The following is a 22,832-nucleotide window of genomic DNA, read 5'->3' on the forward strand; positions in this document are numbered from 1 at the left end:
TCATAAATATCAATTCATAAATAGATGCCAGCTTCAAGACATTTTTCTGTTTGATTCAGCTCTATGAAGTTTCCTACATGGAGGATTCGCCCACACTCACCTCTACTATAAAGCACTTAATTAGAACCTCTGTGATGTGACTTTCAGAGCTTCCTTTTAAGATTGGACTACAAAAAAGTGGCTCTACTTCAGTTATTCGTATCAGATTGATGGACAGAATACCAGATAACATAATAACATTTAATCAAGCCTTCATGTCAGTCATATCACTCTGTAATTACAATGTACAATGAGAGAATACAAAGGCTGCGCCGCTGTCTTGGCCCATTACTGCTGATCAAATATTAGACGATAGGACTGAGGAGTGTGAGATAAGATACTCTTAAACCTATCTTTTATTTATCAGAGCGGCAGAAAACGAACTTTGCCTTGATACACATTTGTTTTCTTTATTAGATATGTTAGATGAAGGATTTTGACTTCAGTGATGGATGCACATTCAAACAATTTATTTAGTAAACACATATAAACACAATAAAAAACATCAAAGTCTTCTTCCCGGAGCAGGTTATTTATATGCATCTGTTATTGGGCTCCTTGTACATTTCTCAGTGAACGGTCACCATTCTGGCAATTTATTTAAATGTCATTTTTAAGAAGATGGAGGAAAACATTTGTTCTGTCTTTTACCTGCCTGTTGAGTTGTCTTTATTTGTCAGAATAGATGGTCAAAGTGCTCTGCCTTTTGATATTTGTGGGAAGTAAGGAAACATAACCTTCAGTTGAAGTATGTTGTCTTCTATCAAATTCTCAGAAGTGCTGCTCTGCTTTCAGTGTGATGACATGAGTCTGTCAGGAATAGACTTTTTAACTGCCGGTAAGGGGCTCCTCAAAACTGTTGTGTCTGTCTTAGAGTGAATAAAACGGGAGACACAGACAGAGGGTATAGGGGCTTTAGAGAGAGACTGAGTTTTGTTGGATGGATAAACACATTGAGGGGGTTTAGATAAAGGGAAAAAGTGCAAGACAAGTAATGAAAAGTAGGAAAGCAATGGCTTTAATCAGCTCTGCCACTAGCTGGACTGCAGGCCCACTCACTCTGCATTACCGAGCTTCATCTCTATGGTAATGCTCCCGGCCACTAGAGTTCATTTACACAATTTTCTTTAGGCAGCCCAACAGATATCAAGGTACAAAAAAACATGTCTATGCCCACTCACGCTGCATTACAATTGTTTCCACAAGCCCGGGGAATAAAATTGAGGTTGAGAGATGTGTGTGTAAAGGGGACAGAGTGGAAAATACAATGAGTTCGGTAATATTGCACAACAAATAACACCAACAGTAATGACCTCTGATTTTGTTTGGCGGGTTGGAATCCTGCTACTTATTAGTAGTCAGTAGGGTAAAGCTCCCATACGAACACACATGCACACCATCAGTTTTGTACACAAACTCCACAGTGTGCTCTCCACCAGAGGCGGTGTCATTGACAGCATCGCCTCCCAAGTTTAATCAATAGTGGCCATGAAAAGTCACCAGATCTCCTCCTCTCAGTGGAATCATTCATCAAGTGAGCGATGGCTGCAGCTGTAATGAGAGATTGAAACACAAATCTCAAGGTAAACATCTCCGATTGTTTTATTACGCTACGAATTAGCCTGTTTTCGGCTGCTGTCCTTAAACAACTCTCTAATTCCATGTTTGGGGCCTAGTCCCTGGGTGACATTTAGTGCTTTATCTTTCTTATGACTCATCCGACAGCCCCAATGCGCGCCAAGCGTTTATTCAAATAACAAATATTACAGCTATTAGGCATAATATTACATGCAATTGGATCGGCTGCGCACCCTAGCTCTCATAAATCTTTGATTGGGCATGCAGTTCCACACTTTGGTGGGCTAGTTCTCAAGGGCAAGTGGGGTAAGATTTTTTTAATTAGGGATGGAAAGACAGGAGGAGACTGATTGATTTTGTGATAAGAAGCATTAACATGTTTAATTCAGGGTTCATATGGCAGTGTCTAATTGGGATACATTCATTTCATTATGAATTTGAATGGCTTACATTTGAAATGTAATCCCTCTTGCTTTTATTTTAAAATGGTCAGTTCAGCCAAATTGAACTCAAATTACAAACAACACAGTTTTCTTTCTCTGCTGTGTTAACACCTTAATTATAAGTATTATTGTATCTGATAAGTAGGGATAATGTTTTTGGTAAGACAAATTAAATTAATTCACCTTTATGACGGTCATTCATGGGCCGACAAATGTCCCAATGAAGTGCAAACTATCTGCATGGGCAGCACTAGCAGTATGTTTTCAGGAGAACCCTCCATTTGTTCGTACTGTAACAGCTAACTGTGTTCTAGTCAAATCCAAAGGCATTTTGACATGATTACAAGCCTGTGGGTTGCACTTGGCCAGTTGTCCTTTGTATGATGCTGAATAGGAATAACTTTTGATTCAAACTCAAATAGATGATCTATGCTTTTCCTTGTGTTTCCCCGTGTATTGGCCACTTTGCATTTGTCCATATTTTCTGTTAGAGACAACAGTTTTGAAACAATGCCCTTTTTCCTCTTGTCTGTGCTGCCTTTTATTGTACGCTTCTCTTTCAAAAGCTGGACAATTATAATTATCCCATTTAGGGATGTATTCAAACAGCATGGCAGCCGAGGAAATTACAAACATTCTGTGGTAATGTTGATGTCACAATTTCTGTTGGTTGTGTTCAAGCTCTTTTGTGCATGTGGAAAGGAGAAGATTTGTAAGAGACTACTGAAGAATAAAACCCCCATAATCATTACTGATAGAATCCACTTGCGGTGGCGACATGGTATGTTTAAAAAACGATAAAACCTTTGGTAGAACGGCAGGAGTTGTAGAATTGGAGATGGCTTTTCTGGTAATTTCTTCCTTTTATTATCAAGGTGTTTGCACTCAGGGAGGCAGTCTTTACCAGCATAATTTCACACCGTTTTTCACATGTTCTCTTTATTTGTTTTCTTCTCCTTTGAATCACATGTCAAAACCAAGAACAAGATCCCGTCAAGGCAGGCTGCTGCTCCGACAAAACGTTTCTGAATGTGAAAGATTGATGTTGCTCAGAAAAATGCAGAAAGGCATGATCTCTCTATATTTCACGCAAAGGCATTTCTTCCTCCCCCGGCCCTTACACATGGCGGCGTGCTTTGAAGCTTCAACGCTTCTGCCCATTCACTTTGAATGGAGAGACGTCTCGCTTCGCCAAACTGCATTGTGGGAGCAAAGCGTAGCGTTGCTCGCTTCAAAAGTAGAGCAATAGCCGCTTTCACACCAAGTACTTTGCCGTACTTATAACCCCAGGGCACAAAGTGCCAATCGCGTTCACACCGGAGTACTTTTCCCTGAGGGAAGATTACGCAAATGAGCCGCTGACGTCACTTCGTCTTCTTCTGCTTTGGGTTTACTGGCAGGCCGCAAACAACTTCACGGTGTATACTGCCACCCGAAGTCCCCGGCCGGAATTCCCCGGAGTAGGGGACTTCCGAGTAAATCGCCAGAACGCCAACACCTCCTCATCACTCCACCGCTCCCATGTTTTTTTGTGTTGCCATAAGTTATTCTCTCTCCGTTGGTGCACGGGGCTAATGCTAATGATAATAATGCTAATGCCAGCAAACACAATGGCGGCTTCAAAATACTTTTCAGAGTTTTACGGGGCGTGGTTTGCAATTCGCCCAGCCAATCAGAAATTGGTACTTTTTTCGTACCACCTCTCTAGCAGGCACTAAAAATGGGGGTAAAAGTTCCCGGCACTAAGTACTCTTTTTGGTGTGAACGCGACATAAGGGGTACTAACGGAACTAAACGGGAAAAGTACGGGGTAAAAGTAGCCTAATGTTCTACTTTTGAAGCTTCAACGGAAGCCTCAGCCAATCTAATCATATGCCAGTACAAGCTCTAGCCAATCAAACCGCGTGCTTGTGTGTCCGGGGCGGGAGATTCATGTGATTGATTGTTGGTCGAGCGTCAGACACGCCCGCCGGCAAGCTTCAACGCACGCCGCCGTGTGTAAGCTCCGTTAGGGTCTCTTTGCATCCACTCTGCTACACAAAGACACACTACAGCTTACTCTGAATGCTGCAGCCTTGCTCCTCTTCAGCCCCCAGATATTGTCCAACACAACCCCCCTCCTGCCTGCACTGCACTCCCACCTAGTGGTTGTTCACATACAGTTCAAAATGCTGTTGTTAGACCACAAAGCAACCAAGGACACAGCACCTCCATGTCTCCAGATCATGATTCAACCCCCACAGAGTCACACTCAGCTTCTGCTTCACTCTCCTCCCTTCTCTGTGGTAAACTGGCCATCCCTCTGCCCTGTACTGACTCTTCTACGCCTTCACGGTATGGACTTCTATCCCCTTCTGGAATCCCAGTGGAGAAGTAATCTTTCCACCTCAGTCACTACTGCAACTCACTTCATATCTGGCACATCCTGTTTTCACCTCTGAACTCCAGCTCTGTGCCCAACCTGTATGAAGCATCTATATCACCAAAACCTGCACAAAAGCTAAACATTTGTTGTTCAAACTGTGTGGTTTTATTATTATGAGCCCATCTGTTTTCGAACTGAACTTAATTGCTGAGGGATCAACATGTTTTGCAGTTAATGATTTACAAGTGAGTCTTAACAGTCCTGACTGTAAACCATTTTTTTTGCAGTCCCACACCAATTTCTTTCCTTGAGTCCAACAGAGCAAAACAAGAGAACGCTGCAGGCTATCCGAAAAACGCAAGGACATAAACACACAAACACTGATGTTCCTGGACTGATCATGATGCCATTAGTCTGTCCTATGGCATAGAGAAAGAGCAGCCTCTAGTGGTGACGATTCTGTTTGTGTTGTTTTCTCCCGTTCCCTCTTTTATTTACTAGGTATTTATTCCTCATTACAGAAGCTTTGATTTCACTCACACTCTCAGTGTCATCACGTCTGCACCCCAGAGTCATTCTTTAAGTGGTCATTAAAGTTTGGCAGGATGCAGTTCAGTGAAAGGATTGTGTAACGCAGCATCACTATAAGAAAGTAATAGACTGACATTAAAAATCGGATGCTGAAATATATGTGACCTTTAACTCCACCAACCGTGGTTCACAATGCCAACTCATATAAATAAATAAAAGTTTCAGTCATGAGTATTTATTTTTAACAAAACCTGACTCCTGTTGCTTGTACCTGAGTGAGCTTCTTATATAAGCCTTACTCTAAGCTGAAGTTGCCTAACCTTAACTCAAGCAGAACAATATTTAGTTTGCATTGTTTCCACATCATAAACTAAAGGAACAGTGTTTAATATTGAGGGAAAACTATTGGTTGGAATGGAATTATATATCCATTTGTGTGTTTGCATTAACGTTTAACAACTAAGAATTGTTGTTTTTTCGTAAGCTTTGAGTAAGCCCTTCATGAGCGTCGGCACTGGTTTCCCAAATTCATTTGACATACAATTTGATTGGATATGATTAAATATCTTTTTTGGGGGATACAATCCCAATAATGTTTTTAATAAAGAAAAGATTCTCCAAGGGGCCATTTGACCAACCCATTATTCACCCCTATCCTGTATTGTTATCAACCCTGATAGATGGGAAATTATCCTCAAAACTGTCTTTTGTTGACTCCTGCATACTTTTTGAATAGCTACTTTCTTGTTCAGCCTTGAACTAAGAAGGTTACACGTGCTCAATTAGCCTCTGAGCCAGAACAGCGACTCTGATTATCAGAATGTAGCCTTTTTTCAAGCTTGGCACCAAGGATTCGTATGCATATTCAATACTTGTGTCCTCTGGGAATCAGGCAGTCTTTGTTAGTGCTTGCATCAGTCCACAAAGGCAGCTACTAAATTAGAGGAAAAGAGCACACTGCATGGCTTACACTTTGCTGAAACAGTAAGGTGTCCTCATTGTTTGGGGAACCAGAAGGCACAGTCATCTCGGGAGACTTTGGATCCACGTATAATTCTGAGATATGTTTTCTTTCGAATTTGCAGAATAGGATTACAACAAGTTTATACAATGTGCCCTCGATAAACTGATATGATTTTATCTTCTCAAAGTATTTGGCCAAAAGCTAACATTATCATTTATTGATGTATGAACTCTGGTTTCTCGTAGACCTGCTAGCCTCCTCTTTGGCAGTTGAATCACAATCTTAAAACTAGGTAAAGGGAAATGTGAGAAATAAATAAATGGAAGACCTAGGTTGCGGATGTGATTATAGAAGCCACTGCCTAAAAGCAGCAGCAGCCTAGATGGTTGTTGAAATGAGTCTTAAAGTTGTAGATAATGAACTAAGATGTTGTAGAGTATACTGAGTGTGGTTTAATGTGTCCGATCATTGCTGCGATTTGAGGCTGAGGTTCCTACACGGACAAAACAGCACATGAGCCAATTACCTCAGACATTGTTTGGATAAGTACCAGTTACAAACTCAGATAGATATACTCACTCTAACCAATGTGTGAGGACACCAAAACAGTTAGATTTGAAATGAGGTGACTAAACCCACCCAGATGCACACTGAAACACATACATACAAAGAGGCACAACGTTTTTTTTTCTAAATTCTATATAGCTCTTATCTTTGCCTATCACCAGAGTGCCTGGGATTTGGGAGGAGAGAACAGGTGTAGCCGAGAGAGTGAATAAGCGTAGGAATAAGTGATGCAGAGAGCAGGGTTACCGCTTGGGACTAGGCTGAACAAATGTGAGCAATTGTTACACTCTATCTCGGGAGAAATAATGAAATGTATGACTGGATGTGAGACACAAAAACGATTTGCATGTGAGACATGAGCTTCAGTATGCTTTAATAATCGGTGTATATTTACTGGGTTTGAAAATAAATAGTGTACACCGAGGGCACGGAGAGACATGGAGAGTGAGAGAAAGAAGAAGATGGAAAATACCAGTGTTGGAGCTTTAGTATATATGCATGAAATGGTCGGGGATATGTGTATCGCACCAGATATAATTTTTAAGTCAGTGTTTTGGAGATTCTCATACAAATAGGAAGCTTTTGCCACAGTGTTTGGCCAGGAGGGTACCCAGTGTCCACTGCCTCTAATAAGCAGACATGGGTACTGAATGAAACATGAGTAAATACACCAGTGTTTACTCATTTCCCAAGCAAGTCCAGACTCCAGACCCACATATTGTCTATTGTGTATGGGAGGTTGTTGTGTAGTGAGGCTGTTCGGGTGAGTATGCGTTAAAAATAATGAGCTAGATACCTGGATGTCCTAATTTAGAAGAGATAATCCTGGTTTAAAAAGCTTTTGTTAATATCTGATTGTTGTCAAATGGAGTCCTCAATAAGGTTTAATTGCTATTGAAAAATACCAGCAGCCTGAGTTAATCCTCACAGTATAAACACACCGCTTGGAGCTGCTAATGAGCGCTAGGAGATGTCTTCATGTTAGGCAGGGGTGGGGAACCTCCGGCCTCCGGGCCGTATACGGACCGCGAGACCATTTGGTTTGGCACTCGAGGTCATTTATAAACACACGCAAAAAAGAAAAACAATTAAGAAATCTAGACCGCAAAAGAATTAAACAAGCGAGTGCCTGTTTTTCCTGGCCAAGGTCAGGGTCCTTGAACACAACACGAGCCTAACGTGTCGTCACGTGGTATATGTCTCGTCTGACAGGGGTGCAGTGCTGACGGAGAGCACCAGAACGCCACTCCGGCACTTCAGAAATTGCAGTAGGCCTACCCATAAGGAGCCGTACACATGCCGCAGTTTTTGCGTTGAAAGCCCGGTGGCGATCTGCTCATCTGTCATACTGATCATACAGTCAATAACTTTGAGGTTATTAGCATCTGGTTAGCTAGCTATGCTAACAAATATAAGAAGCTTTTTCTACAACCAGTGAGGTAAAGGCACATCTTTATATGATCATTATAGTTATTATAAAAAAATAAGAGAATAAAGTAAACAGGTATAAAATGCTATATGACAGTAAAAAAAAGTTGTTATTAATAAACAAGAATACAGTTTAAAAAGGAGAGTGATTTGTAAAATATCCATAAAGAAAAATAAAATCTGCTTACAGTTCTGTTTCATATGGGTGTTGAGAGATGTATCCATAGATCTCCTAATGTTGCTCTCAAAGTGCACCAGGTTGATGCTTTTAACTTCAACATTAAAAAAAAAATCTTCCCGGGGGAGCATGCCCCCCGGACCCCCCTAGAGAAGGTTAGGTCCCCCCTCCACTTAAATCATGTTCACATCGATAGGAAACTAAATAAACGATGCGAGTCATGGTAAGATATCTGGATTAAGAGGTTGATTTGTCTTTGCACAGAATGAAAGAAAGGCGAAATGAATGGGCTGTTATTTTAGTATTTTTAAGCAGAGGTCAATATTTTTTTACGGCCCCCGGAGGATGTTGAAAAAATTGAAATGGCCCTTGAGAGGAAAAAGGTTCCCACCCTTGATTTAAGGCCTTACGCTTGATGGAATTGATATGAGTAAATCAGACAAAATGATGCAGAAGAATAAAAGCCAATATTCAAATTGTAACCTTTATCCCTGGAAGAGGTATGAGACAGTGTAGTGTGTGAGTGTTATTTTCTAGATATACATTCACTAGTGAATTCTATTATATGTTGGTTATTGCACATATTAAACCAAAACTGAAGTCTTATTTTACCTATGATTGGTATAACATTATTGCATTGTGCGGCATTTGGCAGTAAGTCAGGAGGCAAATGCAAGGACTCAAAAATGTTGGAACAGATATCGGAATTCAGCTAACATACATTAATGTATTGCTATGTGAAAAAAAATTGTAGTTGTGCAGGGTCAGAATGAAAACGAACAGCACGTCAACAAATGAATACAAATGTTTTACACCAGTAACTACAATGGCATTCGGAAAGTGCAGACCTCACAGTTGTTCAGACTTCAGTGTAATCATGAGCTTAAAGTGGAAACATGGAAGCTACAAAGAAGGTTTGTTGTATTTTATTGCTCAGAGCATTGCTTGCTTTAATGTTAATTAATCTAACTCAAGGAGTTTATAATAATATATAAAAGACCCAGCTGTCTGAGCAAATTCACGCTGGTGGCTGCACAGCAGGCTTTTTGACTTGTGCTTGCAGGAAAAGGTGTAACTTATAATGATGAATAATGATGCTCTTTCTCATTTAGGCCTCAGTAAGCGATATCATCGGGTTAGCACACAAATTAGTGTCTCCTATTAGCTCTATTGCCAGGTTTTTGCTTGTTGTGATTAAGCTGGTTAAGGAAAGTCGATCTTATCAGTTAGGTGAGATAAGTTAGCCATGGCCAGCTAACAATGAATCCATATGGCTACCAGTTGTGTAAGATTGAGATGATCTTTATTGAAAGAGAATGAACTGGCTCATCTTATTCACCACAATGTGTGATGGGTTGTAGAAATACAGATAAATGTCTCCTCCTCCTCCTTTTTTCTTTTCATACATTATTTGAGCAAGCCAACCAGGATTTTCTTTACAAAGAAAGATAGAAAAAAATTGCTTATTGCAGGACAACATAGCACTTCAAAATAAAATACATATACTTGGATAAGGAGTACACTTTTCAATGCCTCCACTTTTAATTAGCACTTTACTGAATAGATGCTTTAAGCTCCCTTCTAGCCAAATACACATTCCTAAACTACTGAAAGCAACTGTGGCCTTGACAGAACAACACATCACAAATATACAGGATTGACACTTTGTCTCTTTAGAATTTACTGTATCGCAACTGAACCTGTGCGAACATGGACAGATGCCACAACAATCTGTCCTTGCTCGAAGTGTCTCTGTCCCTCAAGGATTGAAGAAGAAGTATTAGGAGGTTAAGGATATAATATGTTATGTAAACTCAGGCACAGCAAAGACCTGAGGCATTAGGCTATACCGTTTTTTTATTCTCCATTAATTCTCACTTTTCAGCAAATGCAGTTAACTAGGAGATACATCGCCATCTTATACCATACTGTATGTCTTTCAAATCCTAGAATGTGACTGGGTGGTGTCAGCAAAGTGGCCGAAAAGAAAAAGGCATTCCACATCTGGGCTCCAAAAAAATCCATAAAGCTAGATAACGTATTGGTGCATACACCTCCTAAGGTTCTCTGAGCCTCAGCGTGAACCTGGCTGATTTAATTTAGCAATCAATATGTTTTCTGTGAGAATAAGCAACGGTAATCTTTTTACAGCACCTCTTCTCTTTCTCTCATCCTCTGCCCTTGAGTCAATCCTCCCATCCCTGCACTGTAACACTAAGGCTGTGATTGCTTCTAACAGGCTTTGTGGTAAGAGGAGGAAAAAGAGAGAGAAAGAGAACCGAGAGGGGTCTCTGTGGCACAAGGTCTGCGCTCTGAGCCTCGGTCCCATAAAAGTGGATTATGTGAGAGGTTGCTGCTGCTTGACATTCTCTTAAAATGCAGCAGGACAACTCGTCTTTTTGACAGGAGATGAACTGCAACTGCTTTGGTTCAACCAGAACGGTCTATCCACTCAAGAAAAATGGAACGGAACATGCGCCATCTCTCTACTTGTTGGACTACTGCTATTTATTTTGCAAGTGATTTGTCCACTGTGATATATTACGACAGTGCAAATAGATGGGAAAGTGAAAAAGGCTCTGTTTAGAGAATAGCACATCCATTTAGATATTCTCCATTTGCATTCACTTTCTTTGCAACCTCTCACTATCATAGAGAGATGTTATGTGTGTTGTTTTCCTCTTCCCTTCCCTCGCGCTTCCTTTAACTTTGCAATTCTTTCTTGTACTTATCATCTCTAGCAGAGAGAAAGAGAGAGATTCCAGTGGGTCTATCTTATCTTTGCCTGCAGCCCTCTACCCAGCCCACAAATATGAGGACACAGCTGTTTACTTTATTTGTCTGCCAAGTATCAAACACACACGTTTTGACTTTGTACCCATGTTATTGATGCTAACCCAACCAGTGAGTTAATTCTGTCACTTGTGGATGGAATGAATAACCAACATGACAAGAGTCTACACTCTAATGTGTAGATACAGTACAGTATATTTCTCCCTCATGTTTAGCCACCAATGAGACTATTACTTTAATGATCAAATAAAATAGTATCATAGAGAAGCATGCAGGGAAAAAAACAGTGAACGCATTGAATTCCTGTTTCTGAATGATTCAGGAGGCGAGCAGCTGCCAAGGCACGGAAACATGTCTGGATGTATTGTTGTTGAGTTGTTTTCATGTATTATTAAGTATTGTGCAGCCAAAATACCACGAATATACAGGCCCAGGTGCCCAGGGTCAGTCTTTTTGTATTATTTGTATACAAATTCTTTGTACTAAGATGATAGCCTTGTAATATTGAATCTCTTAATTGTCAAGTAAACTGCTACCTCATGTTTGAGTGATAAATGATGGCCTTCTCTCTCTCTCTCTCTCTCTATCTCTCTCTCTCTCTCTCTCTCTGTCTCTCTCCCCATCAGGGACAACAACTTTATCAAGGACTTTCCGCAGCTAGCCGACGGTCTCATGGTCATCCCCTTGCCAGTCGAGGAACAATGTCGGGGGGTGTTGTCCGAGCCCCTGCCCAACATGCAGCTCCTCACAGGTGAGTGAGTTTGGGGTCTTTTTTCTCTTGTCTGTCCCTCTTGTTGAGAGTTATAGACAAATAGATTTGAGTCATTGCATTATCAGGTGGCAGCTCTATTATCTTTCTACGACCCATTCTATTCATGGTCACTGTTCATATTATTCAGTACTGACTACAGCCAGTGCTAGATCATTTAAAAAAGATATGGGCATGTCCTTGAGTATTCGTCTGTGGCACTGTGCTGTTAAACCCCAAACCTCACCTGGAAATACAGGCCCAATTCCAAATCACACCCTACCCACTCCCACACCGTGACGGAGTGAACTCCGTGGCAGAGTGACACTCGCAGCTAAAAGAGGACAGGAGGGTGTAAATGCAGCGGCAAGCTTTGGGACAAACTCCCCTCCTCCGGCAGAAACAGGAAATGCCGTAACTGTTTGTAACAACGGTTTCAAATCAGCATCTCTTGGACAAAAAATAAAATTAATAACTAAAATAAAATTCCAAACATCTTTAGTTGTGTTTTAAACCTGATGTTCATAAGCTTCTTAGTTTTTGCAACAGTCTGTAAATATACACAACTTTATAATAAAATGCATAGGTATGACTAAATACAGGTATGATCCTTAGTTAAAAAAATATGAGGTTATCATGAGGTTGTTAACATCGCAATTTATCAGTGAATGTTTGCAGGAACTGTTTGTATTCAGCGTGTTTCCTGACGGACACACACAGCGTTGAGTCCGGTCAGGTAGGGCAGCAGGTGAAGTCAGCACCGATGCAGACTGACTGTTTGAGGGCTTGATAATCCACTCCCCCTCCACACTCGTACAGTAGGTCTGGAACAGCACTTAATGTGGCGGACCCTCCGCGCGAACGCACAAACGGAGGGGTAGTGTGTAGGTGTAGTGTGTAGGGGGAAGTGTGTATGGGTAGGGTGTAGGGGGTGGATTGGAATTGGGCCACACTTTCATAAACACAAAGTATTAAGTATAAACTCTCCACACATGCACGTGTGCCGGACCTGCTGCTTCATCCTTTTATCCTTTCCGTGACTGTTCCACCCCATCTTGGGGGGGAAAAGAGTCACTTAGACATTTGGCTTGAAACCTTCCCCAACTCTGCTCCTTAATCCGTCCATTAGCTAAATTGGCATTTGATCCAAATTGACCCCTGAGATTTATACTTGGGCTCTGCTTTCACCATACTGGTCACACACACACACACACACACACACACACACACACACACACACACACACACACATAAGCCCTGCTCCACTACTCCGACTCGAACTGAAACATGTCTAACGACGCGTGAGTAGGTGGACCAACTTGGTATCCTATCGGAGGACGAGAGTGACGCTTAACCCGTAGGGGATTCTTATTTTTTTTTATTGTTCCTCTTCTTTAATTATGTTTCTTCTCTCTACGTTCTTTTACGTTGTTTGTTTGGGTAAATTTTTGTATATTTTGAGTCTTTCGTCGAACTTAAGTTCTATTTACTCAAGTATTTATTTTTAGGTATTAAAGTAAACTGGATAATAACAGTAAAGTAATAAGTAATAGTGTCGGTAGGGTCGACGAGGCCTAGTTACGCTATATATCACGTTGAGGTTACCTAACGACTGTAATCTTTCTCCTCGTTACAGCGGAAAGTGATGTTAAGTTCAATGGTTTTAAAGTGTGGTCAAATCTTATTTCGGTTTTTCACTTCTCGTTCCCCCTTTATTTATATTATTTGACGAATGCGCTTGCGAACTAGGAAATGGAGACCGTTTTACCAATGTGTGGGCTCTGTAAGTACGGGCCACTTCTTTTCCGTTAAATCAAAGATTCCACACACACACCACACACACACACACACACACCACACACAGACACACAGACACACAACACACAACCACACAACACCACACACGACACACACCACACACACACAATTCCACACACACCCACCACGCACACACACAGCTTGGATTTCATACTGTCTTAAAGGTCTACTATCATGCAAAATGCACTTTTTTATGTCTTTTATACACTGAACAAAAATAGAAACGCAACACTTTTGTTTTTGCTCCCATTTTTCATGAGATGAACTCAAAGATCTAAAACATTTTCTATATACACAAAATAACCATTTCTCTCAAATATTGTTCACAAAATCTGAAAAAAATCTGTGATAGTGAGCAACTTCTCCTTTGCCGAGATAATCCATCCCACCTCACAGGTGTGGCATATCAAGATGCTGATTAGACAGCATGATTATTGCACAGGTGTGCCTTAGGCTGGCCACAATAAAAGGCCACTCTGAAACGTGCATTTTTGTTTTATTGGGGGGGTCTGGGGGGGTCCGAAAACCAGTCAGTATCTGGTGTGAGGGTTAGGGTTAGGGTTAGGGTAATGTTATGTTGTGAATCGAGTGGCCCATGGTGGTGGTGGGGTTATGGTATGGGCAGTCGTATGTTATGGACGACGAACACAGGCCACTCGATTCACAACATTACCCTAACCCTAACCCTAACCCTCACACAAGATACTGACTGGTTTTCGGACCCCCTCAGAACCCCCAATAAAACAAAAATGCACGTTTCAGAGTGGCCTTTTATTGTGGCCAGCCTAAGGCACACCTGTGCAATAATCATGCTGTCTAATCAGCATCTTGATATGCCACACCTGTGAGGTGGGATGGATTATCTCGGCAAAGGAGAAGTGCTCACTATCACAGATTTTTTCAGATTTGTGAACAATATTTGAGAGAAATGGTTATTTTGTGTATATAGAAAATGTTTTAGATCTTTGAGTTCATCTCATGAAAAATGGGAGCAAAAACAAAAGTGTTGTGTTTATATTTTTGTTCAGTGTTAGTGATAATAATGAATTAATAACTTCTACCAGACTAAACAGCTTTAATATACTACAGTATATTCTGCATATTTAGTCAACCTACCTTTCATTCTCATTATTTGTGAAGCTTTCTGCATTCAATCCTGATTTTCAGATCACAACACATGTGCACCATTAGGCTGAATATCCAACCCCATACAAAAATCCCTACTCTTCCATCTCCTTCTTGACCTGGTAGGCTTTTCTAAGGTTCTGAAGACACTGTCAGCTGAGAGCACACGCGAGGAGCTGCTGGCTTTTCTCCATCAATATGGCAGCCACTACGTGTCTGAGGCGCTGTACGGCTCTGAGCTCGGTTGCAGCATCTACTTTCCCAGCAAGAAGGCCCAGCAGCAACTCTGGCTGCAGTACCAGAAAGGTGAGTGTGTGCTCACACACAGGTAGAAGGCCAAAAATATTTTGTGCTGAATTATAGAGGGATGAATTGACATATTTTCATATTCATTTTGGGGGATTTGCCAAAGGGGAAATGTTTGGATTTATGGATTTATGGATAACACTATGTTTAAAAAAAAAAAAAGGGAAACATTGTGGTGCCTCCAGGAGATTCAAATGTAACTAAATAAAGCAAACATCTTCTAAGTCAAGGAACTCCATTTCATACAAATACACACTGAAGAAAAGTAGAGCCAGGTCATACTTTGTCAGACTATAAATTAAACTTGGTTATGTTTAAAGATTGTATCCTGTCCAGACTCTCCTTCTGGTGAAAAGGCAGCACAAGCTCTGCATGGATTGAATTAATCATTAGTGTGACTTAACAGCCTCAAAGCATATTCAGAGCAGCACTGTTCCATTTTACATGGTGTTTTTTAATCCTGTTCATCCGTGATCCTAAAAAGTGCAACTTTTCAGTCCGGCCATTCAGTATGGCTGGAAACTGGGATTTAAATAAAATACACTTTGTAGTAAAAATAAAAACATATTTTTGGGTCGAGGAGGACCAGGATTGAAAACACACAGAGAAGTACTAGGCTTTATGAAAGGGACATTATCCATGTGTCAGGGATTAGATTTAATTTCAACCAAATTGATTATGAAAAAATGTATTCTGAAATGCATCACTAAATCTGATTCAGTGATGCATTGCTGTTTCAAGCAGTGTCTTTTAGCTACATTAACTTATGTTGCTGATATTACTTATGTACTTTCATTGAAATCTATTTGTTGATGTTTTTATACTTTTACTGAAGTAAAGGATCTGAATACTTCTTCGAACCCGACATCAAGATATGACTAGGCCTTAAAGTGAATGTGTAATGCTTTATAAACTTAGAATCATCCTGGATATTATTGTCACCCACCACTTATCTCAGCAAAATTGAAAATGAAAATGAATGGAACTCAAAAAGTGGCAAAGTATGGACCAAAAAGAGGTATGCTTTAAATACAGTGACAAAGAAAAAATACATATTTAATAAATGAGGACACAATAATAGAATACTCATCCATGTATTTGAGTTGTTTCGTAAATGTTTATTGCACTCAGATAATCAACAATACAAACATGAATATGACTACATAAAGATGTCTGTGCTGTGTTCAACACATTGTAAAATGCACCGCCTCCAAAGGTCAATACACCTGAAACACTTGGGAGTTTGGTTCATGAACATAAGGTGTGGACACATGGCGGTATTAAGATCCATTGGTCATCGAAGGGAAACATTTATCTTCAATTACATGGAAGAATACGTATTCAGATGTGAAACACTGAAGTTCAGTACACTGACACTTGATGTTTCTATCTGTAACGTTTGAATATTCTAGTGATAACTACTTCTGTTTACCATGAATACAGTGAAAGCACTCAAGAACAGTGTTTTTTTATGGCAAGGTTGACATGCAGCTGAGACAATCTTGAATCACAATCTATTTAGTGTTGAGATATTACATGGCATAACAATTAAAACAAATATGTAATGTAAAGTGAAAAAGCACAAGGAAATAACTAACTTCACCGTGTACTCAAATTCAGATCTATCTATTCCTTAACCTCAACACTTTACTTATTTGAAATTTCACACACAACTATTGTTTACAACACAGTCAGATTTTTTAAATATATATATTTGTATTTTTTCTTTTAAATAGGGCTCCAGGTGCAGAGTTAAGGTCAGTTTTGTGAAACCATGTTTAAGGCTGAGTTACTATATGATAAACTCTTATGAGCATATCAAGAAGATACATATTGGCAGGAAGGCATATTTACTATCTACGAATGTAAGGACATCAGATACAAACAGGGCAGGGTTTCAATGATTAATTTGATTCCCCATATTTCACAAAATATTACGATTTAAAAGTGTCTTTTTTTATTTGTATTTTACCTGACAAAAGCAGCTTTCTAATGCTTCATATGGACCCAGAAATCAGTTAAGCTGAAGATGAACTTGACTTCCACTTATTCAAGAACACGGTATATGGCTGTTGTCTCAGGTTGCAAGTTGTCTAGTGTTAAATAAAAACCTCATGGTGACATAGCAACATGCAACCAACATCCCCGTGTAACAGAGCCAGGTTTGGTGTGTGAGTATTCGCCTCATATTATTATATTTGCAATGATATTCTGAACACTCCTGCAGGTTTTCCCATAAAGATTGTGTAACCACAGACCAGGCATGGAAACAATGGCAAGGCAAAAGTTCTCTGGAAGAGGTTTGAAAAACGTTTCTAAAGATTATTTAGGTTGTAAAGATACCTGATGTGTGATCATGTGGTCCAGGTGCTAGAGCTATTTTTTGGTGTCGGCTTTACTGGAAACAAAAAAAGTAATTGATAGAAGATTGCATGATTTACTTGAAGGTTAGTCCTTAATAATAATGCAATTTAAAGCCTTTCATGTTATAACAATGATCTTGAACATTTGGTACGCTAATAACAATGGACACAATTCTGTCTGACAAGTGGGAATTAGAAAAAGGAGCTACAGTGTAAGTGATCAAAGCTACTTTCATGGTTCAGGTTAAATGAAAGGCAAACAGAAGGTGATGTAGAGGCCTGAAATTGTATACGTTTGACTGAAGTACAACTAAAATAGGATACAGTACGGGGCAGATGACATGTTATCTTGCAGAAGGTTAGCCTGCCTCCTAGTGACACAAGTGAGGCAGTGGCTTGTAACTCACATGGAGAGGTTGAATGAAAGAATGGACAGAACATTTTTTGTTTGTTGATCATACATTAGATTTTTAGTCATATTTGCTTTTTAAGCTGGTGCGCTGATTTAAAATACACAGCACATATGCTAGCTAGGCAGTATTAATTAGGTACCAGGACAAAATGATAATAATGTGGCCTACAAATGAAACATCAGTAACCCTGATTCTGTTTGCATTACCCTCAAAGAAGTGTTAACCTGCAGCAGCCAGGAAAATGACACCATTGCCTATCATGTTGTAATTTAGTTTTTCAACCCTCTATCCTGTAGGTAAGATAATATTCTAAGCTTAATGTTCCCTGAATGCTGCTGAATGAAATCCAATGAATTTGTATACTTTCTTACTGTTTGCCATTAGCTGACTGCACAGTAAACATTAAAGCTGCCTGCTGTATTCAGCAACATCGATGTTAGCCTGTGCTACTAAAACCTCACACTAGGAAACAGTGTTGTGTCAATAATAAAGTGCTTCACAGGCCCAAAGCCTTGGTATGCTTCATTTTATATGCAAATATGTCAGCTTTTCTTTATCATATTTATGTTTTGCATGTCTGAGCCAGATCAGTGAAAGCCATACATCACACACATTCCGGCTGAATGGTGCATGTATCAGTAAAACATTGTTGGCTTCTATTGACAACTATTGCAATTATTATTTGTAGTAAAACAATTTACCAAGTTTTGTTTGTCATTTAAATTATTAGATAATAGGCAGCTTAAGTAGCATCATTTGTATTTGATTAAAATAAAATGCAGTGGGTTTCAAACTGAACCAGTTTGACTATAATTATCATTTAATAACCCAAAAAAGACTTGTTTGGTCTGCAGCCAAACTAAAGTGACAGGTTACAGTGTGAGTCTACCTTTCTCAAACTTCCAAACACACTTTCCAACACATACCTAATACATCTCTCATGCTCATGTCCAGATAGACTGAATTGTCCCTCTAGGAAGTGGAGGAGTGCCTCCTCTGAAGGTAAGTGTAGACTTTGACACAGTGGTCCCAACAATCAAGCACCAGCAGCTGTCCTTTCTGGGTCGTGACCACTCCTACAGGGCAGGTCAGACCTTCCTGGATGAGAACTTTGAATCCACCCTCTTTGGGAAACTGGAGGATTTCTTTTCTGCCACTGTCCGTTACCAGCAAATCCCCATTGATATCCACACACATGCCGGTGATGCAGCGGAAGTCCTCATTCTCTGAGAAGAAGTGACTGAGCTGCTTTCCCAGCTGACCATCTTTATCTACAGAGCCAATAGAAAAGCCACCTTCGAGGTAGGGCTCATTGTGACGTTTCTCAAAGTTCAGGGCTAGACCCTGGGTGAAATAGACTGTTCCAGCCGCATCGCACGTCACAAACTTTGGCCGCACGGCAGAGCACAATCGGTTGTAGCTGACCACACCTACATTGCGGTCCACTGTTAGACACCATAGTTTGCCCCCTTCCACATCTGACACAACAAACTGGCCTGATGGCGTGGCGGTAATGCCCCAGGGTTTAATCAGCTGCGTCTTATGGCAAGCCACACATTGTCCATCCATAGTGTAGACCTTAACTGAGTTATCGTAGTTGTCTGTGATCCCAATCAGGCCTTGAGGAGTGACGGCAATGGATAAGGGGATGAGGTTGGGCAGATCAGCTCCGAGGAAGCTCAGAACAAAGTTGTCGATGCTACTGGCGTTGCGGCGGATCTCACGCTGGAAACCTTTGCGGTTGAAGATCTGGATGCGGTAGTTTCCACGGTCAGCCACCAGGACCTCACCGTGTGGAGTCACACAGATGCTGACTGGTAAATTGAAGGTGCCAGGTAGCGCTCCCTTGCAGCCCATCTTCTTCACAAACTGGCAAACTTGGGGGCCTGCACTTGCCCCAGCCCCTCCAGGTGACCCCCCACCTGCATCCATGGACTTTGACTTAAAGCTGCTTGGTGAACCACATACTGCCTCTTCTATAGTGGCAAACATGTCAATGTCTCTGTAAAGGTCCAATGGAGCCCCCCTTCCACCACCTGTAGCCCCCATTGCCCCAGCTACACTCTCTAGATCACCCTCAAGTGCAACCTCCAGCCCACTCTCCTCATCCTCTGTATTGACAGTATAAGTATTTGTGGTAACTTGGCCCACTTCTACAGGTCTAGTGTGCTCTGTTCGGACCAGCTCGGGCTCTTGCAGCTGAAACATGGTGGGCAAGCTGCTACTCAAATCTATCTCTTCATCATCTCTGCCTTCGCCATCATCCTTTAGCAAAGCGATATCAGTCTGCCTCACCAGCATTGTCAGATAATCGCAGCGTGACACCACTTTTACCTCTGCAATGTTAAGGTGGTATGTCTGCTCCTCCAAGACCTGCCCATTTAGCTTCTCCACTTCTGCCATGGAAGTTGTGAATGTCCTCCGAGACCTTCCGAGTTCCTCTTGAAGACGTAGCTCAGCTGACACGTAGTCCTGCTGCACTGCCTGGTACTTTAGTCTCAAGGACTTGGAAATGTTGTCAATAGCTGATTTTTTCTTCTGAATTTCACTCATGACATCACGCAGAGAAGCCAGCTTGCCACCCAGCTCTTTACGACGCTGCTCAGCGGCCACCCTGATTGGCTGGATTGAATGTCCTTGATGCAGGTGGCCCTCTTCTTTACAGAGCTCGCAGAGGAATGTGGCACAGTCATGGCAGTACTGTCGTGGTAGGCGGTTGCAGCAGGACTTGCACATTAAGGCAGCAGTAGCAGCACTGCAGGATGTAGTGCAATCAAGGATCTTGAGCACAGTGAGATTATCGGCCAGCTGGGAGATACTGCTCATACGGGACACTCTGCTACAGAAGGGGCAGCGCACACCATTTATAGTATTAGCCAACAGCTTCTCTAGACACTGCCGGCACACTGTGTGACCACACTGCAGGAGTTTAGGTCGCATTTGAGTCTGGTTGTAGGTCTCCAGGCAGATAGGGCATTCAAGAACCTCCCTCAATAGATCTGGGTCCAGCGGGTAAGAGGCTGCCTCCATGTTGGTCCTTTCCTTTAGTGACAAAAAAAACAACAAAAGGGTTGTAATGCGTCATGTGTGAAATAATGATGCCACAGAGTTATGTTTTTAATGCATGTAGCAGTTAAGTGTAGCATAGTTTGATACTGTGATGCAATCACTGTGACAGTGATTAAAAATGAATTATACAATGCAAATCATTGCCTCAAAGCTAATGTTATTGGGCTAATTTGGAGGCTATTTCATGTCATGCCAAAGAGTATGTGCGTGGACAGTTATAACAAGCATAGCGAACTAGTGTTTCTCTTTTTAAAAGTAGGTAGTTGTAGCTGTTTGGCTGACACAAACAAACATTACTTACAGTATGTGGCGACCAGTTAACTGGGAAACCATTCACTGACAACTATCTAACGTTAGTCGACAGGATGTGTTATTTACAAGCTGATTTTGATTACAGCTGATTACATCATAGTGCTGCTAAAGATAATAAACGTTCACAATGAAACACTGGTTATAAAGGGCAGGCAAGTTAAGCTAATTGTTGATATTTAGTATGGACACACGATCGTCCGACGCCATAATTACTAGCAATGAATAAGCAAGTTAACTGGGCACGAAAGTGCTGTTCATGCCTAAAAATAGGTTGACCTTGCAGCACATACTTATAAACGAAGTTCCGGGTGAATATCCTTATTGTAGACAAGTTAATTGTAGGCCTCTCGACAAAACAACAAACGTTTCCGCTTTCACTTGATACAACGCGACAATGTCAGTCATCATCACACGTCTGGTTTGGATGAACGAGCATTCGAGAACACGACTTGCGGTTAATGGTAAGGTGTCTCTTTCAAATATTCATGATGAAAACATTACCTTGTCTTCAATTGTAGCTGCTTGGAAGTTCAGAGGTTTTGATGGGCGGGCTGTGTTTGTGCTACTGCTGCAGCTGCTAAGAGACTGCAGTGTGGACGTCGTCACGTAAGCAGTGTTACGCAATACGCACAGTTCAGAGCCTGACGTCTGTTTTGATTGGCTGTTGTGTGGGCTTGCACAAGGGCACGGCAGGGTCCTGATCCTGATGGCACACTCGTAATATTGTTGCAGGCCATGGAATATGTTGAATATTAAGATTTATATAATTAGACTATCTTTCATTTGGCTTAATCCCGATGTGCCCATATTCAGACACATCAGATTGTCATGTTTTTCATAAAAAATATGTATATTTGCATGCACAGTCCCTAATCCCGTTAAGAGTTACAATATAAGTAGGCTACAATATAGTTAAATTGTCCTTATTGATCCTGCAATGACTGTAGAGTTTAAAAGGAAGACATGACTTCCTTGTAGTTCATCCTCCAAAAAACACATATATAAAACTGGGTCTATTGAGTAAAGAAGAAAACAGACCTCAAACTGAGCAAACCATTTTAACAGAGAGAGCTAGAGAGAACCTGAAGTACTGCATTATAAAACATCCAGGTGTGGTGCCTTATTTGTTTTTAGACGTGAGTTAGTAATTTTATAAAATGACCACTAGATGTCAGAATAAGTCTTTGAGAAGATGCCCATGCAACATTTCTGCACACAGGAAGAGTAAATTAATCTGACGCAATCTAAGAAACTATCTGCTTTTCTATATGAGCACAATAAAGCTCGCTACCACAAACTGCACACAGAGAGAAGTTAACTGCAGCAAAGCTATCAAAGGGATACTTACAATAAAATTATACTATTACAATATCACTTTACATCTTTAGCCCCCTTTTCACTTGTCAAAACCGAACTAAACAGGTTAAATTACAATTAATGGTCACATAGAAAAAATATATATAAAAAGCATTACTACAACTGTTTAAATCACTGGAAAGTTATTAATGAAGAACTAGAAGTAACCCACAGCAACATTATTTTAAACTACTAGTTTATTTACTAATTTCCCTATTAACTGGCAATCACAGAGTAAATTATGTTTGAATAGTTAATGGCAAGATATTACAAAGGTGAAATGAAGTAGACTTTGTTGACATTGTACAAGTCACACACAGATACAAATGTGTCAATATTGTGAAAGACTGTGTATATATGTGTATATACAAGAATATGAACTACTAACAAGGGTTTGCTCAAATCGGAATACGGTGCTACATGTAGCACAAGCAGC

At 40.7% G+C, this 22,832-nt stretch overlaps 2 protein-coding genes across 3 annotated transcripts in view; one reads left to right on the top strand and one right to left on the bottom strand.

Moving 5' to 3' along the window:
* Nucleotides 1–11,512: 11,512 nt before the first annotated feature.
* The window catches only part of LOC104953054 (astrotactin-2), a gene marked incomplete at its 5' end in the record, with an annotated part of 55,486 nt that continues 44,166 nt past the window's right edge, over nucleotides 11,513–22,832 (top strand). The window contains 2 exons of the mRNA XM_010779974.1: nucleotides 11,513–11,637; nucleotides 14,686–14,883. Coding sequence (XP_010778276.1) covers nucleotides 11,513–11,637; nucleotides 14,686–14,883 — 323 coding nt within the window. The remainder of the gene's footprint in view (nucleotides 11,638–14,685; nucleotides 14,884–22,832) is intronic.
* On the bottom strand, nucleotides 16,084–21,714 carry trim32 (tripartite motif containing 32). 2 transcript variants are annotated; one of them, XM_010779970.1, is made up of 2 exons: nucleotides 21,542–21,714; nucleotides 16,084–20,701 (listed from the first exon to the last, which is right to left on the bottom strand). In XM_010779970.1, exon 2 carries the CDS (start codon nucleotides 20,687–20,689, stop codon nucleotides 18,632–18,634), a length of 2,058 nt encoding a protein of 685 aa, XP_010778272.1. In that variant the 5' UTR covers nucleotides 20,690–20,701; nucleotides 21,542–21,714; the 3' UTR covers nucleotides 16,084–18,631. The 2 variants fall into 2 exon arrangements, with proteins under 2 accessions (XP_010778272.1, XP_010778273.1); XM_010779971.1 differs by lacking the exon at nucleotides 21,542–21,714 and adding an exon at nucleotides 21,030–21,035.

The sequence above is a fragment of the Notothenia coriiceps genome, unplaced genomic scaffold (assembly GCF_000735185.1).
Source record: "Notothenia coriiceps isolate Sejong01 unplaced genomic scaffold, NC01 NC01_scaffold00021010, whole genome shotgun sequence".
Lineage (NCBI taxonomy): Eukaryota > Metazoa > Chordata > Actinopteri > Perciformes > Nototheniidae > Notothenia > Notothenia coriiceps.

What these genes read in the sequence shown, in the direction of transcription:
- trim32 (XM_010779970.1), bottom strand. Translation starts at nt 20,689, where the DNA reads ATGGAGGCAGCCTCTTACCCGCTGGACCCAGATCTATTGAGGGAGGTT.